Raw genomic sequence first — 19125 nt, 5'->3', positions numbered from 1 at the left:
AATATTACTCAGCCATAAAAATAGAATAAAATCTTGCCATTTGCAACAACATGGATGGAACTAGAGTATAATGCTAAGTGAAAGAAGTCAGAGAAAGACAACTACCATGTGATTTCACTCATATGTGGAGCTTAAGAAACACAACAAACGCAGGGTGCCTGGGTGACTCAGTCAGTTAAGTGTCTGACTTCAGCTCAGGTCATGATCTTGAGGTTCATGAGTTCAAGCCCCGTGTTGGGTTCTGTGCTGAGAGCTCAGAGCCTGTAGCCTGCTTCAGATCCTGTGTCTCCCTGTCTCTCTGTCCCTCCTCCACTCAGCTCTGTCTCTCTTTCTCTCTCAAAAATAAACAAACTTAAAAAAAAAAAAAATGGGGGCGCATGGGTGGCTCAGTCGGTTAAGTGTCCGACTTCGACGCAGGTCATGATTTCACGCTCTGTGAGTTCCAGCCCCACATCAGGCTCTGTGCTGACAGCTCAGAGCCTGGAGCCTGCTTCAGATTCTGTGTCTCCCTCTCTCTCTGGCCCTCCCCCATTCATGCTCTGTTTCTCTCGGTCTCAAAAATAAATAAACGTTAAAAAAATTTTTTTTTTTAATAACTAAATAAATAAATAAATAAAAATGAACAAAAGAAAAAGACAAAAAAGACTCTTAAGTATACAGAACTGATGGTTACCAGAAAGGAGCTGGGGGAGGCAGATGGGTGAAATAGGTAAAAGGGATTAAGAGTTCACTTATTGTGGGGTAGCTGGGTGGTTCAACTCAGTTAAGTGTCTGACTTTGGCTCAGGTCATGATCTCATGGTTCATGAGTTCGAGCCCCACATCGGGCTTTCTGCTGTCAAGGCAGAGCCCGCTTCAGATCCTCTGCCCCCCTGTCTCCACCCCCCCCCCCACTTGCACTTTTACTCTCTCTCAGAATAAATAAACTTAAAAAAAAAAGTTCACTTATCAATAAGGAGCACTGAGTAATGTATGGCACTGTTAAATCACTACATTATACACCTGAAACTAATACTGTTGTTTATTTTACTGGAATTCAAAAAGTCACTGAATTACATGCTTACATTCTTCTCAGCCTTTTGGCTAAGATCAAGTGTAGTATCTGTTCTTTTCAGAGTTACATTCTTACAATGGATGGATTTTAGGGTTTGTAAATTATACCTCTTATAAGACTTCCAAAAAAATGTTAAGGTCATAGAGGAAAAAGAAAAACTGTCCCAAATTAAAATTTTTTTTTTTAACGTTTATTTATTTTTGAGACAGAGACAGAGCATGAACGGGGGAGGGTCAGAGAGAAAGAGGGAGACACAGAATCCGAAACAGGCTCCAGGCTCTGAGCAGTCAGCACAGAGCCTGACGCGGGGCTCAAACTCATGACCGTGAGATCATGACCTGAGCTGAAGTCGGACGCTTAACCAACTGAGCCACCCAGGCGCCCCTAAAACTGTCCCAAATTAAAGGAAATTAAATAGCTAAGACAACTAAAGACAGTACTTAATCCTGGACTGGATGGGGCACAGGGGTAGAGGAGAACAGCTACCAAAGGCTTTATTAGGATCACTTGATGAAATCTGAATTGCCATAGATAAAAATATTGATGAATTCATATTAAATTTCCTGATTTCTATTACTATACTCGTTTTATCACAGAATGTCCTTGTTCTCAGGAAACACACAATGAAGGATTTAAGGGCTAAAGGAGGTACAATCTCCAGTTTATTCTCAAATGTTTCAGAGAAATATAACCTGAAAATATATACTTATGGAGAGAAATGATAGAGCAAATGGGCAAAATGTAAACAAGTGGTGAATCTGGGTAAAGGGCATACAGGGAGTTCCTTGAACTGTTTTTGCAATTTTTATGTAAAATTTGAAATTTTATCAAAACTACAAAAAAAATTTTAAACAGTACAGTAGCAGGAAGTGGCTGGAGGTGTAGAAATGACAAGCAGCATTAGTAAATAATTTATTAAAGTCACTGAAGCCTATCTCCTGAAAAGAAAACACAACACAACCTGCAGCCTATACTCACAAAGATGGGTTAGACTAGGAGATATTCTAAAACCCTGATAACCTCTAAAATGTGGGGATTTACTGCCATGCTTTCTTTCCTTCATTTCCAACACAGGCATGACTACCAGGTTAGGGGGCAAAGGAGATTTTCCAGGCCTAAACTGTTCTGACTATGCCACCCAAAGTGCTAATTCTCCCCAGTAGGTTATTCCTAGAGCTCAAGATTAAAGATTAAAAAGTAGGTTCACAAAGTGGCTTCTCAACAAACATGTGTATTCCCACAACTAGCAGAGCAGCTTACACAAATACACATTTTTCTGATGGATCACAAAGGGCAGTAGCCAGGGATAAAACATTCATAAGCCTGCAGGCCAGGGAGATGACAAGAACAGCTGGCCTGATTAGAAACAATGTCTGCCTGTCTCTTTCCTGCCTTCTCCCTATTTCCTCCCCTCCCCAGAAATACAGACCTCTCCCTTTCCTCAAGTTTCCATCTGGCAGTATCTCTCTCCCTTACCCCAACCTCCTTTACCTTCTTATAACATACTTCCTACTTCAAGTAATACATCTAATCTACTTTTGTGTTTTTCATTTCTTTCTTTGTAATTTTAGTTTGTAAGTAAGCAGAAAGATCTGATATACTGTTCATCAAATGTTTCCGAATAGTGGGATTTGGCTGATTTTTCTTCTTTGTACTACAACTTGAACTTCATATGATGATATTGTGTTTTAAACAAAATAAAATACTACATATTTTTTTAATTTCTAATTCTAGCAAATCAATTCATTTTAAACTTTCATAATATTCCATGTCCCTTGCTTTTGAGAAAAATAATTAGGTGATTTCCCCTATAAGTGATCTTTAATTTTGTTTTCCCCTAAGAGTTGCCCTCTGTGATAAAAAAAAGTAAACCCTCTCCACCTACTCTCTTGCTTTTTGTACACCTTCCATGCCTTCCCCAGTGACACAGGAAGAAGCCACAGAACAGACACAAGGTAGATAACAAGGAATAGGGATGGGAAAGCTCTAACCAGGGCACAGCTTAGAAATTAAGCCTTGTATTATTTTATTCTGTAAATGCTATTAACAGGTTTCTTACCAGAAAAATGTCTGCATAGCCAGCCAAAGACTCTACTCCCTCTTGGATCCGTGCTCCCCCAGAGTCATTCAGTCCAATCACTGGAGCCCCCACTGTCATGGCCTGGTCCATGATCTGAGACAGCAAAGCAATCTTTTATGAGACAACTGATCCTTTTATCAAAAACAATTTATAAAGTACCATGGTGTTTTCTGGAAAATGTTCCAAGTGCACTTTTCTTTTTAAATGCTCATTCTGAGAGAGAGAGAGAGAGAGAGAGAGAGAGAGAGGAGAGCACGCGCATGTGAATAGGGAGAGGGGCAGAGAGAGAGAAGACAGAGAATCCCAAGTAGGCTCCACAATGTCAGCACAGAGCACGATGCAGGACTCAATCTCATGAGCCATGAGATCATGACCTGAGCCGCAATCAAGAGTTGGATGTTTAACCAAGTGAGCCATTTGGGCGCCCCTAATTACACTTCTCAAAACAGGAATCATTAACACTGGCTTCATTCCCCATGATGATTAGGTACCTCCATGGAAAACAGAACCAAAATTTTAAGGGCTGATTAAAGCCCTTCAGGCATCCAAGAGCCAAAGCACTTCCCACCAGCAGGGGATAAGACTGCTCATAGCAACCATTTCTGAGCCACAGGCCCAGGCTATAATATTTTCCAGTATCCAGTTTTGTTCCCAACTTTTTTTTTTCAAGCAGGTTCCATGCCCAACGTAGGGCTTGGGCATGGCCTTGAGAACTCATGACCTTGAGATCTCATGTCCTTGAGATCAAGAGTCACATGTTCTACTGGCTGAGCCAGTCAGGCGTCACCACCTACCCCCGCCCCCCCTTACTCTTTTGAAAGAACTGACACTAAACACAATAACAAAATAGTATTTTTATGAAAGTACATGTAGATCCATCTGTTAACCAGAGCCAGGCCCAAGCCTGATTTCACTTGTAATAAGGCATATTTTCCTCATGGGTCAGTAGTTGAGGGCTTAATAAGCAACATTCCTAAGAACCTTTTCAGTTCACAAAGTACTTCCACTTCCATTATCTCATTCAACCTGATAACAGAGGCAGTGAAAAGAAAAATTACAGAGGATTAAAAGTTAAGTGATTGGCCCAAGGTTTCAGAAACAATACATGACAAGATCACATCTAGAATCCAGGTTTTCCATTACACAGGGAAGCACTGCTTGACTACTAACAGTCAACCGTACCTTTAATTCCACATTTCTCCAAGTATGATCTATACTTTTATTCATCTCCAGAGCATCTCATCACTAGCAGTGGAGGTTTTTTAGGTTTATTTTTTTTATTTTTTTTACATTTATTTATTTTTGAGAAAGAGTGAGACAAAGCATGAGCAGGGGAGGGGCAGAGAGAGAAGGAGACACAGAATCTGAAGCAGGCTCCAGGCTCTGAGCAAGTGGTCAGCACAGAGCCTGATGCGGGGCCCAAACCCACAAACTGTGAGATCATGACCTGAGCCGAAGTTGGACACTCAACAGACTAGGAGCCACCTAGGAGCCCCAGCAGTGTTTTTTAAAATACCATCATGTAATCCTTGCACTGTTCTTTATCCTTTAGTACCTGGACTCTCCACCTAGATCATGGGCTCTTTACCTGGAGTCTTCAGAATCCCAAGGGGTCTGTAATAGATTTCATCCATGCATTGCTTGGATGGGAAAAAATTTAATCTTTACCTTTATTAACTCTAGCTGATCTTTACCATACCTTTTATTTATGAACACAGGAAACAAAATCATTATTTTATGAGAAATACCTGTGACTTTATATTAAAAGAAGCCATGGATATTTTTATGTCACACTAAAGTTGCAGGTATCTTGAAGTAGCATTTTCTTTTTTTTTTTTTAATTTTAACGTTTATTTTTGAGACAGAGAGAGAGAGAGCATGAACGGGGGAGGGTCAGAGAGAGAGGGAGACACAGAATCTGAAACAGGCTTCAGGCTCTGAGCTGTCAGCACAGAACCCGATGCGGGGCTCGAACCCACAGACTGCGAGATCATGACCCAAGCCGAAGTCAGACGCTCAACCGACTGAGCCACCCAGGCGCCCCTTGAAGTAGCATTTTCACTCATGCCTACTTTGAAACTATAGAGGTTTACATGCACAGCTAAATCTTGTTATTTGATAAATTTGAAAGCACACAGATTACAAATAGGAGTGCCTGGGTGGCTCAGTTGATTAAGCATCCAAGCCTTGATTTCAGCTCAGGTCATGATCTCACAGTTGGGGAGATCAAGCCCCGTGTCAGGCTCTGTGCAGACAGTGCAGAGCCTGCTTGGGATTTTCTTTCTTTCTCTCTCTCTCTCTCTCTCTCTCCCTCCCTGTGACTCCCTCTCAAAATAAACAAACATAAAAAGCATGAATATTACAATTGTAATTTTTTTTAATATTTTTTAATTCTTTGTAATCCTACATATCTTATGCATGTAAATCATTACCAGACTGCCAAAGGGATCCATGATACAAAAAATGTGAAGAATTCCTGCCTTGGACTAAAGGGATGTTTGGGTCTGCACCCACCCCACATACACACCTCATTGTCTTGCACCCCAATATTTAATATGAACTATGTGACTGATGAAAGTACTGGGTTTTCAAGATTAAATACTTACTTTGCAGATCTTTAGGGCATGTGCCCCAGACAGACTACCTCCAAAAACTGTAAAATCCTAAAAAGAAAACAAATCAACAAAATATAGTCACTAGCCAGGAATGAAAAGCCAGGAGGAAGATGAAATGAAAAACTCTTAGTCAAAAGTTTTTGAAGGATTTTCAGGAGTTCAAAAAATTAGGAATGGTCTTTTATTCACTATTCTATGGAGTAATTTGTACCTTAGAGGGAATTCATGTATTGTCAACAGCAAAAGACTTAGTCTTTGCTCTACAAAAATGAATCCTAGCTCTCTAAGGAAAACTTTTCACGCAGAATTAACCTGAAAAATCAGATTCTATAGATGTCAGGCAGGCATTTCTATTACTAGAAATATTTGCCATTCTGGGGCGCCTGGGTAGCTCAGTCAGTTGGGCGTCCGACTTCGGCTCAGGTCATGATCTCATGGTCCGTGAGTTTGAGCCCCACGTCGGGCTCTGTGCTGACAGCTCAGAGCCTGAAGCCTGTTTCAGATTCTGTGTCTCCCTCTCTCTGACCCTCCCCTGTTCATGCTCTGTTTCCCTCTGTCTCAAAAATAAATAAACGTTAAAAAAAAAAAAAAGAAAAAGAAATATTTGCCATTTTGACGAGAGGTTAAAAAAAAAAAAAGACAATCAGAGCCCTCACGGCTTCCTCTTGCTTATGGAATTTCATTACCTTCTGATATAAAGGGCTTCTTGTGGGAAGGACCTCCTTTCTAAAACCACCTCAAAAAGCGAGTAATTAAAAACAGAGTCAGCCCAGGAGGACAAAAAAGGAAGAGGAAACAATGGCAGAGGAGAGAGTGAACAACAAACTCAGGGGAACTGAAAGCACAAAAAGAATATCTGACTTGGAGCAAATGGAAGCCTATATACTGCAGGGGGAGTAACCACAAGGATGGAACAACCCAGGAACTATAGGAAGTGGGGGGGGGGGGGCAGGGGAACAGACTGATAAAAACTCTGGGTTAGGAGCAGTTGGACCCCACAGGGCCTCTCCTTCACCTTGAGAAGAGGAAACATTTATTCTCTAAAGCAATTTCACCAGAAGGACTCTGGATTCACAATCACCAGTGGCAAAAGAAAGCAAAGGTGAGGCTAAAAACATCTGAGATTAGGAACCTATACAAGAATAGATTGTCCTCCCCCAGAACATACCTATGAACAATTATCAGTCAAGAGACTAAGGCTGCTTCTACAGAAAAGCAGAAGATCCCCAGAAAAAACTGCAGATATTAACATTTTGGGGATCAGTACAAAAAACTGGCTCATCACTCCCTACCCTAAGTATCCTTCAGGGCTTATTTCAAATGCCCCATTTTCCCTAAAGCATTCCTCAAGGCTAAATGTGATCGTCCACTGTCCCGGGCCCACAGCACTTACCCAGAATCACTCTTGCCCTCATCTGTACAGAACTCCTGTTCTGCCCCAATTTATCTACAAAATGAGATTAGGTTCTTCAGGGCAGGAACTGTGGCTCAGTCATCTCCCTCTCCTCGCCCCCAATCCTCATCCTACCCTACCCCATGGGCATAAGAGGTAATCAAAAGTATCAATTCAATGAATTTTGTATTTGCTCAAAAGTTAGAAGGTTGAGTCCAGAAAGTACAATAACTTACTTTGTTCTAGCTATCTTATTAATAATTCCTTCTGTACACGTTTTTGCATCTTTCTTTCTGTACAAGTTTTTGCCTAGCTCTCATAATTTCTTCTAGTTAAGTAGTTGGTAGACCCATTTATAACAGTTTTAAAACATGTCAAAGGTAATTCATTAAGTGAATGAGTACTGTCTAAGTACATTTAAAATTAACCAGTTATTTAATACTGAACCCATAATTTTAATATTTAACAAGCTTTATAATTTTAGATCTGTAAAAGGAACTAAGTATTTAGAATTATACGTATTCTTCCACGTCTTGAGGTGGAGAGGGGTGGTAATCAAACCCAAAATAATATAGTGTTAGTTTACTATTAGCTGCTGTAACAATTACCACAAATTCAGTGGTTTAAAACAACACAAATTTATTCTCTTCACAGTTCTGTAATTTAGAAGTCTTACATGGGCCTCACTGAGCTACTCTCAAGGTTAGCATGATTAGATGTCTTTCTGGAGGCTCCAAGGGAGAATCTGTTTTCTTGCCTTTTCCCTGTTCTGGCGACCAAATGCATTCCTTTGCTCATGACCTCCTTCCTCCATCTTCTTAAACACCAATGGCAGGTGAAGCCCTTCTCAGCACATTCTTCAGACCTCCTCTTCTGCCTCTCCTTCTTTTAAGGACCCTTGTGATTATATGTGTCCACCTGGGTAACCCAGCCTACTTTATTTTAAGGCCAGCTAATCAGTGACACTAATTCCATCTGCAGCTTAATTCCCCTTTGCCATGTAAGGTAATATAGTCACAGGTTTTGAGAATTAGGAGTTGGACATCTTTGGGAGCTATTCTGCCTACTATATTTTCCTATGGTTTCAGTGTGAAGAAACTGTATCTGTCCTTATGAAGCCTAACAAAACTTGTTTGAATAGTTTCATGAAGCCCAAAACTGAGGGGTCTATGTTCCTGAGACTCAAGTCCCTTCCACCCAGGCTGCATTCACAGCACTCTCTTAGGCCCACACATTGCCCAGGACATGGATGCCCTCCAGGCACACACCCAACCCACCAAGAAACATCTCATTCACTTAGAATAAACTCCTGGTTCCTGGGACTTTTTACATGATTACTGCCCTGTGATTATCCCTAAAACAGACTCAGGATTCTGAGAAAAACACATACTATGGTAGAATATTCTGGACACATGCACTGAAAAACAAAGTATATCCCTCTTCTGCCCCCACTACAGGCAAGTTTTCATTCCTCAAGACTTTCTTCTCACATATTTGGTCCTGGCTCTGCCCTCCAGGAAAGCTCAGCCTATTCGAGTTATTAAATACCTGACTGAAGACATAAACCAATCTTCCATTGATTCGGCCCCGTCCAGTGACCACACTGTCTCCAGGAAACTACCAGAAAAACAGAAAAATAAAAGTTAAAAAAACCAAATACATCTTTTAATGAATTTGACAATTATGCCCGAATGAAAGACCAAAAAAATAAAATAACCCACCCTAAATTTCTTAAAATTCAATATGAATCAAGAACATGAAGGAATCTCCCCTTCCCCTTCTCAGCTCTGCAATAGCAAGCACTAGGCTACTGGTTCATCAACAGAAGTAACGGGCACTATAGTTAGGCTTCATCTTCCTTCTTAACAGTAAAATAATCAAGACTCCCCCTAGGGCCACTGCTACCAAATGCCACAGGAAGGAGAAGGGCATATAATGACACATAGCAACTCTAGAAAGCCACACACCCCACCTCCAAGCCTTAGGGAAAACCCATCATTTTGCTTGGAATCCTGGAATACTGTGTAGCCCATAATGACTCAAACGGAGCCAGCTGATGCGATGCCAAGTTCACAAATCTTTGGTGAATAACAGCATATATACAGACCTGAGGAAAACTGATCAAAAGTGAATACAGAGAACTCTGCATACCCATGGAGAACATCCAATTAAAAAAAGTGTCGGTGACTCTGACTTTAAAAACTCTATAAAGTCAAAGTGTCAAAAGAGGCAAGTGGTCCTGCTTTAGGGGTCTCTGGTGCCTAGATGGACCAGAACACAACCAAGACATTTTCGCCTTTCCTTCTAAGTTTGTCACTCCATACCTGCAAGAACTCTGAACCCACAACCAGAGACCTAGAAACTGGGCCATAGTCACACTGCACAAGGTATGAACAGTCCCATTCCATTCCTTCATCTGCAAAGGTAACTGGGGGAATCTGGAGGCCCAATAGTACTTCTTCAGAGGCACTCTTAACAGTTTCAGGCCTCTAACTTGAAAACTATTAAATGTACCTTGAGTTCCAGATGGCCTTCATTATTAGGCTAATGAGTAGGTCAGCAGGGCCACGGCTAGACAGTGCAACTTAGAGGCTCACACCACCATTGTAAAAAGATACCTTATTCTTATCAGCAGCCATTCCAAAATCTGCACATCTGTGTTCCACAAACATGTCGCTCTCAACAAAACTGCCAGGGTCCAGCAAGAGGCTGATCCGCTCTCTGGCAGTCAGCTTTCCCTAAAATACAACAAAAACCATTCAGTCATGTCATCATAGAGGTCAGTAAGCAAGGAGTGCTTGTGAGTGGGCCACGAAGACAGGTTTTGCCCCTTCACCTCACATGAAAGCCTCTATTCCATCAACCCACCCAAAACACTGGTGTTATCAGTAGATATCAGCCAGTAAGTAAATCAGGGCAGACAGGCTACTCCAGGAGCTACCAACTGTGGAGGGTAAATAAGGAAGTAGGAAGAGGAAAAGATGGAGAGAAGTGGGGGTAAGGAGAGCCTGACCCTGGAACAAGATAACTAGTTCCACAAACATTTACTGGAGACCTAAGGAGTAATAAAAAGAAGAATGGAAAAGTAGGAGGTGGAAAATTAAATCAGGCTTACTGAAGGGCCTAAGGCTACACCCCCACATTCACAAGTTTCTTCTAGGGAACCCCACACAAACTCACCTCACTAGTGTCCAACCCCAAAGACACTTTCAGGACTACTTCCTGGTTCTTCTGCCCCTTCCATGGCTTCTCCTACTATCCTACATTGGGGCTCGGCTTAGAAACCCCACACCTGACAGTGATACTATAATATGGCAACAACCCCAAAGCAGGTAGTGCCTGAGATGAAAAGGAGTTAGAGTGGTAAAGAGCTCATGTGAGAGGAGTGAAAAAATGCTTCTTGGAGATGAGGTTGGAACCTTCAACTTATCAAGAGCCTCTGTTGCTTGGACTCTCAAGCCCTTAGACTAAGCCAAACACCCAGGCCTACTGTCCTCTGCCCTCTCTCCACCCCAGGGAAAGTTTGGCTCTTTTTTTCCCCCATAATAAAGCAGCCAAAGCCAGTGAGGTCGTTTTAAAACAGACAAACATATACACTGTTGTGTGGAGTAAGTTTTCCAGAAAGCAATTTAGCAACATATATTAGAGTGTTCAAAATATTCCTATCTTTTGACCCAGTGATTCCATTTCTGGAAATCTACCCTATGGAAGTCATCCAAAAATTGTTGAAAAGGGGGTGGAGTGGGGGATTTAAATCAAGTCAGCCTCCTAAGTCAGCTCTGGCAAAAGAAAAATAGCTTCTGGAGCCTGCATCAAAACTCAGTAGGGTCCACCTAGCAAAGAGGTGGGGTGATGTTCCAGGGAGAATTCAGCAACGGGCCCCAATACAAAGCGTGCACAGGAGCACTGCCAGGCCTTTCCAAAGCATGATGTAAAAATTCCTTCAACCCAGACAGAGCCACCCCAGGGGAGGAAGGGAAAGCACTCCTGGCACCACACACAACCAAATTTACATCTTGCTCCCAAGAGTTAAGAATTATTACTATCTTCTGTTTAGAATAAACTGACTCCTCAGGATTAAGTAACTTGTCAAAAAGGAATGGTCACCTTCATGCTCTTGTCAAATGGGGATTTCCATCTAAATCAACACCTAGAATTCAATCAAGAACTAGTTCGAATTTCCTCACTGAAGACCCCCAGCCTTCCACCCCAGTCACCACCCCCAGGCTTGACATGTGCCTCGGTGCCCTTCACCGCTAAGAATTTCACTTCTGCATCTTCCCGGTTATTTAACTCACCCAGCACAAAGGTCGTTTCACACACATGTCAGTGACACACCGCGTGAGCCTACTTCCAAGTCCCTGGTCACCCATCTGGGCCTCAGTTTCTCCTGCTGATAAATGGCCACCCAGCTTATCTCTGAAGGCCAGCTGTAATTCTCGCCTCAAAAACCTCCCTGCCTCCGTCGCGCATCGTGCCTTTCCTACCCAGCATGTCTATGCATGCTGAGATTCTAAAGGCGTTCAGCCAGCACTGAGGAGGCAGAAGTTCCCACAAGATCCGGGAGCTCAACCCACCCCAGATTAATGTGAGAGTTTGCCCAAGTTACTTCCCCCACCATATGCTTCGATTTTCCTGCTACCATGATGGAGCAAGAACCGTATACTACCTACCACTCTTCCTCCAGGCATGAGAAGAACACGCAGAATTTTTTTTTGTTTTGTTTCGTTTTTTTATTAAGTGCCCGTCATCGCTTCTGTAGCTCTACCAATAAGATTGTGAGGGGGAAAATACTATTTTCTCCTTTCAATAAACTGACTCCTAGTGATTAACTGGTCCAAAAGTTTATAGAAGTTAAATGGTGAGTTGTCTGGGGCCGAGCAGCTGCGACTAAAAATCCAGAAGTAAAGCACAGGGCAGTGAGGCACAAAGGTACTTACTCTCGTTTTACCTGCTATTTGGTGAAAGGCTACAGGTTCTCAGGGTGAACCTTCTCGTCCCCGCCCCTCCTCGGCATCGCGCGGATTGGCTGAAAGGACTGGGGCGCCGCGAGCCGGAAACTCTGTAATAGGTTGCGAACGCCAGGGGGATGGTCGGGTCTCCCTAGGACTCACTCGTTTATGCTGCGCGTCGATGCGACGCTGGCCTCCTCCCAGCAACGCGGCGCTGCGCTTGTTTTCTATGCGCTCGTTAACCGAGACGGGCCGGCTACACAGGCTGCGGACCGCACCGCGGAGACCGCCCACCACAACGCTGAGTCTTGCTCCAGCCGCCACCACGCGCATTGCCGCTGCCATCTTTGCTCCGCGGCTAGCTCCCAGTCGGTGCGCCTGAGTACGCTTCTGCGTCAAGCGTGGGTATCGGGTTCTGCGCCTGCGCAGCATGGGTGGGACGTAGACAGCCTATGGGCTGGACGTCGCAGCGCGCTTAGAAGAAAAGCCTGAGAATTCGAGACTCCATACCGCTCTGGGACATCATCCTGAGAAGGATAGTACTGTCCTCAGATCTGGTGCCTTCCTTGCTGCACAGAAGATGGACTTAATCCTTGCTCTTCTCTGGCTACCTTGACCTCGAATTTGGTCGTCCCACCACCTCCAGAAAATGAGTAGGTAATAGGAGCTAACCAACATGTATTAAACACTGCCAGCCTCACGTGCATTAGCTTATTATCCTGATTTCACAGATGAGGCAAGTGAAGCACAGAGAGGTAGAGTGATTTGATCAAGAGCCAACACTAAAGATGTGGTGGAACCAGGATTCAGACACACAGACCAACTATGTGCCGCATATTGAGCACAGGTCACTTAACCTCTAGTGGGTAGTTCTCAAAATGTGAGCCCAGCAGTGGGAAAAAGTGGGAAATGCAGACTTTCAAATTCTCATACTCCGCCCCAGACCAACTGAATTAAATTCTGAGGGAGCAGCCAGCAATCTGTTTCACCAGACGACCTCTAGGTGATTTTGACACTTGCTAGATTTTGAGAACTACTCCTTTAGGAATTTAGAACTGAACTCTTAGGAGCTTGTCCATCTGTTTCCCCAGCTAACAAGCAGCTCTTTAAGGCAAAGTGCAAGGTGTCTATTTTGCATTCTTAACTACAGAAAACTACTAAAATTGATCATTAAACCCTCCAAGCTCCAGCTCACAGCTAGAGCCTTCATAAAGTCCAAATTCTGGGTTGGGACTTTGATGTTAATTCAATTCAGCAAATCTTTTTGAGCACCTACTATATGCCAAGAACCACCAGTGTTTTTCATATTTCCTGGAGTAGGAATTGTTCACCTAGCATGCAAGGAAGCTGAGGGTCCAAAGTCTGAGGTTGTGTGACTGGACAAAGCCTACCTGCATGTGCCTGACCCCATAGTAGATGTTGTTGGCCCGGCATCTGGGTCCCTGCTTTAAGAACCTCATCAACCTGGAGAGAGAGACAAAGGATCTGCCTGGTAGCACAGGGGAGAATTTGGGCAAGGCTGGATGTGTCAAGAAGAGTAGCTCTGAAATGTAACTGCATGTAGCATATTCAGATTCCCATATGGTTCTACCATCCACTTTTTGGGAATGGTGGTAAATGAGACTGCAAAGCAATAACAGAGTTAAAGTATGAAGAATTTTGCCATGTTCAGAAATTGGGAGTTCATTTGGGCTGGGGGCCATGAGACTCTTGTTCTAACGTGCTTTGCAGATCCCTCTCCAGTGGCACATCTCACACTGTGGTAAGATTGGTTAGCTCATTTCTCAGCTAGATTCCCAAGTCAGAGGGCATAAACTGTGGCTGGCTTGCTCACCACTGTAGCCCCTGCACCTAGAACAAGGCCTTGTACATAGGAAGCCTTCAGAATGTATTTGCAGAATTGAATTGAGCTAGCAGATAGGCAATTGCATGTGGCTCAAGAGGTTTTCTCCTACACCTATGCATCCTTCCAAGCTCTGCTCAGGTATCATCTCCTCAAGGCAGTACTCTGATCCCCCTTCTGCCTAGGTTAGGGAAAGTATCAGTCCCTCAGGAAAGCAAGGAAGTTTTTCTTATTTAACTTTGAATAACCAGTGCTTAGCAGAAAGCCCAGGAGGGATCCATAAATAACTGTTAGACTGAACCCAATTTTTCCCTCTCTCTCCACTTTCCCTTTCCCCTCCTCTCATTCTTCCTCCTCACTGTTTTAGTGCCCTACCATGGGTATTATATATACAGTCCTATAGATCTATACTGTTATTCTTTACCTCAGATGGAATTCCCAGCCTAGGATGGGTGGAGGTGGGGTAGAAGGAGGATTGAACTACCTGGTAATTACCCTCTGGAATCCTAGCATACTCCGGGCTGTTTTCCTGCCCCTAGTCCTCCTTGCTTGCATTATTTCTCCATTTTGAAACAGAAGTCACCCTGACCTAGCTGTTCTATCCTAGTCAGTGATCACTGTCAGTGAAGATGGGTGAAATGGAAGGAAGGAGTAAATTTGGAAAAGGTCACACATATTTGGGTGAGCGTGTTATCCAGATCTTCTGAGAAGCAGCTGCCAAGAAAGGAATTAAATGTGCAAGAAATCAATTAGGGGAACGACCTGGGAGAGAAAATGGGGCAGCAGCTGGGAGAGGCTGGGAGAACTATCAGATTGCAGTACAAGTCTGAACCCCAGCCAAGGAGAAAGGGAAGGAAAAAAGGTGATTAGGAGCTCCTTAGACTACTGTGCACGTTTAAGGAAAGTTCAGCAAGGCTGTCAAGGAGTCCTAAAGCCAAAATACTCCTGCCTGTGCTTGGCTGGTAGCAGCCCATGAGAGGTGTGGCCTCAGTACAAATGCAGCAATTAATTTCAGATCAGTCAATTACTCTTAATGCAACCCAGGTGTCTTGTCACTTTAGCAAGTTTGAGGTGGTTGAAAGTAAAAGGGTGTGAGAGGAAATTTTGGAGAGGAGCTGCCATCCGTATAAGAAGAGAGGATTTTTAAGATGTTTCTTATGCCTTATGAATGTACTTCTCTCCTTAGTGTTTTATTTTTTAATGGAAAAAAAATGAAATGCTTTAGTTACTTTTTTTTTTTTTCTAGACTGCGTGCCTTGGACTGCTAAGATTGGGTCATAAGAACCCTGTCTTTAAATTTCAGTTAAAATTGTATTATTGGGCGTTTGGGTGGCTCAGTTGTTTGGGCATCCGACTTTGGCTCAGGTCATGATCTCACGGCTCTGGGTTCGAGCCCCACGTCAGGCTCTGTGTTGACAGCTCAGAGCCTGGAGCCTGCTTCGGATTCTGTGGCTCCCTCTCTCTCTGCCCCTCCCCGTCTCATGCTCTGTCTCTCTCTCCTTCAAAAATAAATAAACATTTAAAAATTTTTTTAAAGAAACTGTAATTATTAAGAACTGGAAACTGGTTTTCCCACACCACACACCAAAATCCTCATCTTTTCTGACTCCCTGAGCTCTGTGGGAAATGAGCAGAGCTCTTCTGTACCTTTTCCCAGAGGCACTTCCAGACCATTCTTCCACCATTGTTGAGCTGTTCTTTCTTTGAAGTTTTTGTCATCTGTTGGTGCCACCTTTCAGCATTTTCTGACCTCCATAACACACACCCCTCTCCCTTCTCCTGTGATTTCCACATAAGGCTCACTTTCCTCCTCTCTCCTGCTGTATTATTCAGGGGTCTCCAGAGAAAGAGAACCATTAAGATATATGTAGATATATATATGAATAGATTTATTGTAAGAATTGGCTCATGTTGTTATTGAGGCTAAGAAGTCATGCATTCTTCTATCTGAAAGATGGACCAGAGCAAGTAGGCAAGAAAAAAATAAATACGCAAGAGGCACTGAAATTGGAAAGAAAGAAATAAAACTGTCACTATTTGCAGATGACATGAAATTATATAGAGAAACCCCTAAAGACTCTAATGAAAAACATTAGAACTAATAAACTCAGCAAAGTTGCAGGATAAAATCAATATGCAAACATCCACTGTGTTTCTTTTTTAAAAAAAAAAATTTTTTTTCAACGTTTATTTATTTTTGGGACAGAGAGAGAGCATGAACGGGGGAAGGGCAGAGAGAGAGGGAGACACAGAATCGGAAACAGGCTCCAGGCTCTGAGCCATCAGCCCAGAGCCCGATGCGGGGCTCGAACTCACGGACCGCAAGATCGTGACCTGGCTGAAGTCGGACGCTTAACTGACTGCGCCACCCAGGCGCCCCATGTTTCTATACACTAACAATGAGCTATCAGAAACTAAGAAAACAATCCCATTTACAATTGCATCAAAAGAATAAAATATCTGAAAATAATTTTTACCAAGATAAAGGACCTGTGTACTTCAAACTGTAAGAGGTTAATGTAAGGTTGGAGAAGACATAATAAGTGGACAGAGATTCCAAGCTCATGGGTTGGAAGAATTAATACTGTTAACGTGTCCATACTACCCAAAGCAGTATGTAGATTCAATGCAACCTGTATCAAAATTCCAATGGCATTTTTCATAGAAATACAATTTAAAAATATGAAATTTGTATAGAACCACGAAAAAACCCAAGTAGCCAAAGCACTCTTGAGAAAGAAGAAAAAAGCTGGGGGCATCACACTCCTTGATTTCAAACTATATTACAAAGTTATAGTAATCAAAACGGTATGGTATTGGAAGAAACACAGGGTGCCTAGAAGTAAACCCACACACATATGATCAATTAATTTATGACAAAGGATCCAAGAATATACAATGGTAAAAGGACAATGTCTTCAATAAATGGTGTTGGGAAAATTATACAGCCACATGCAAAAGAATGAAACTGGGACGACTACCAAATAGCATACACAAAAATTTACTAAAAATGGATTAAATACTTGAATATAAGACCCAAAAATCATAAAACTCCTAGGAAAAAAACATAAGCAGTAAGCTTTTGGCATAGGCCTTGGCGATGATTTTTTGATTTGATGCCAAATGTAAAGGCAACTAAAGCAAAAGTAAGTGGAACTACATCAAACTAAAAGTCTTCTGTGTGGCAAAGGACATCAACAAAATGAAAAAGCAACCCACTAAGTGGGAGAAAATATTTGCAAATCATATATCTAATAAAAGGCTAATATTCAAAATATATCAAGAATTCATACAATTCAATAAAAAAAAATCAATCTTATTTAAAAATGGGCAGAACCAGGTCACCTGGGTGGCTCAGTCAGTTGAGCATCCAACTCTTGATTTCAGCTCAGATCATGGTCCCAGGGTCATGGGATGGGGTCCCATGTCCAGCTCCATGCTGGGATTTCATCTACCCCTTTTTCTCTCTCCCTCCCTCTCTCTCTCAAATAAATAATTTAAAAATTGCCAAAAACATAAAATAAAAATTAAAATGGGCAGAAGATTTGAACAGACATTTTTCCAAAGAAGACAAACAGATAACTAAAAGGTATAAGAAAAGATGCTCAACATCACTAATTATCAGGGAAATGCAAATCAAAATCATAATGAGGTATCATCTCACACCTGTTAAAATGGTTAATTTAAAAAATATAAGAGGTAACAAGTGTTGGTAAGGATGGGAGATACCCTTGTGTACTGATGGTGGGAGGGTAATTTGGTGCAGCCACTATGGAAAACAGTATGGATAATCCTCAAAAAAAATTAAAAAATGATCTACCATATGATCCAGCAATTCCATGTCTGGGTATTTATCCAAAGAAAATAAAAATACTAACTCAAGAAGTCATATGCACCCCCATGTTCATTGAAGCATTATTTATAATAGCCAAGACATGGAAACAACCTAAGTGTCCACTGACAGATGAATAGCTAAAGAAGTTATGAGATATAATATCAAAATATTATTCAGCCATGAGAAAGAATGAGATCTTGCCATTTGTGACAACATGGATGGATCTTTAGGGCATAAAGTGAAATAAATTAAGCAGAGAAAGACAAATACTGTGTGATTTAACTTATATGTGAAATCTAGAAAGAAAAGAAAGAAAGAAAGAAAGAAAGAAAGAAAAAGGAAAGAATAAAACCAAGCTCATAGATACAGAGAATGGATTGGTGGTTGCCAGAGGTGGGGGGTGGGGAGTCAGTGAAATTGGCAAAGAGGGTCAAAAGGTAAAAATTTCCAGTTATAAAATAAGTAACTCATGGGGATGAAATGTACAGCATGGTGACTGTGGTTAATAATACCACATTGCATTACTGAAACTTGCTAGGAGAGTAAAGCTTAAAAATCTCATCACAAGAAAAAAATGTAACTATGTATGGTGACCAGACTTGTTATAGTGATCATTTTGCAATATATACAAATATCAAATTATTATGTTGTACCCCTGAAATTAACATAGTATGTCAGTTATACCTCAATAAAAAGTGCTCTGTAATATTTATAGTGTATTGCATGTTTTTCATATATATCAATGAATATTAAAGATCAGATGGTTTTATTTTTTTAAAAAGATGGAGAACCATGAAAGCCTGCGTTGCAATTTAGTCAGAGTTCAAAGGTCTGAGAAAGGGAGAGCAGGAGGGTTAATGGCGTAAGCCTGCATCTGAGTCTGAAAGTATTAGAACTAGAGCATGGACGTCCTAGGGCAGGAAAAGATGCATGTCCACCACCATTCTTAAAGAGTCCATTCAGCCATCATGCTGATATGCCCTGGCTCCCTGGCCTCAGAATTCTTCAGCTTTCTCGACATGAAATGCCTTCAACTCTGTTCCACTTCAGCCACCAACACACCGGACCTTGTAATCCCTAAAAATTGCTCCACTTCTAAGAGCTGGAACCAGGCACTTTTCTCAACCACCTCCATTCCTCCTACTGTTCCCAAACCCTTTCTTCACACTGCACCTGGTCCATGCCCTCAATATAACACTTTGGTTCCCTCTGTGTAAGTGTTTAAACTCTGCCTACTCTAACACTCCTGTCTCTCAAACCCTTGAATTTCCATCATGATCATCATGTGAAGGCCCAACCCTTCTTTTAGATAACTCTGACTTTAGTCAGAGACACCCTCGGTTGCTGGCAGAAG

The 19125-nt window shown here is 42.1% G+C and overlaps 1 protein-coding gene and 1 pseudogene across 2 annotated transcripts in view; one reads left to right on the top strand and one right to left on the bottom strand.

The window, feature by feature from the left end:
- Positions 1-12487, bottom strand: part of PCCB (propionyl-CoA carboxylase subunit beta) — a 98571-nt gene extending 86084 nt beyond the window's left edge. The window contains exons 1-5 of one of the 2 annotated variants that reach the window (XM_047874278.1): positions 12256-12486; positions 9760-9879; positions 8690-8758; positions 5740-5796; positions 3113-3226 (exon numbers count right to left, since the gene is read on the bottom strand). In XM_047874278.1, coding sequence (XP_047730234.1) covers positions 3113-3226; positions 5740-5796; positions 8690-8758; positions 9760-9879; positions 12256-12438 — 543 coding nt within the window. In that variant the 5' untranslated portion in view covers positions 12439-12486. Of the gene's footprint in view, positions 1-3112; positions 3227-5739; positions 5797-8689; positions 8759-9759; positions 9880-12255 lie in introns of both variants that reach the window. The other variant, XM_047874279.1, reaches the window with a different exon arrangement.
- On the top strand, positions 1063-1165 carry LOC125175913 (uncharacterized; annotated as a pseudogene).
- Positions 12488-19125: the final 6638 nt, after the last annotated feature.

Source organism: Prionailurus viverrinus, chromosome C2, assembly GCF_022837055.1.
Source record: "Prionailurus viverrinus isolate Anna chromosome C2, UM_Priviv_1.0, whole genome shotgun sequence".
NCBI lineage: Eukaryota > Metazoa > Chordata > Mammalia > Carnivora > Felidae > Prionailurus > Prionailurus viverrinus.
Note: the sequence above shows the minus strand (reverse complement) of the source record. Positions and strands in the feature narration are given on the sequence as shown.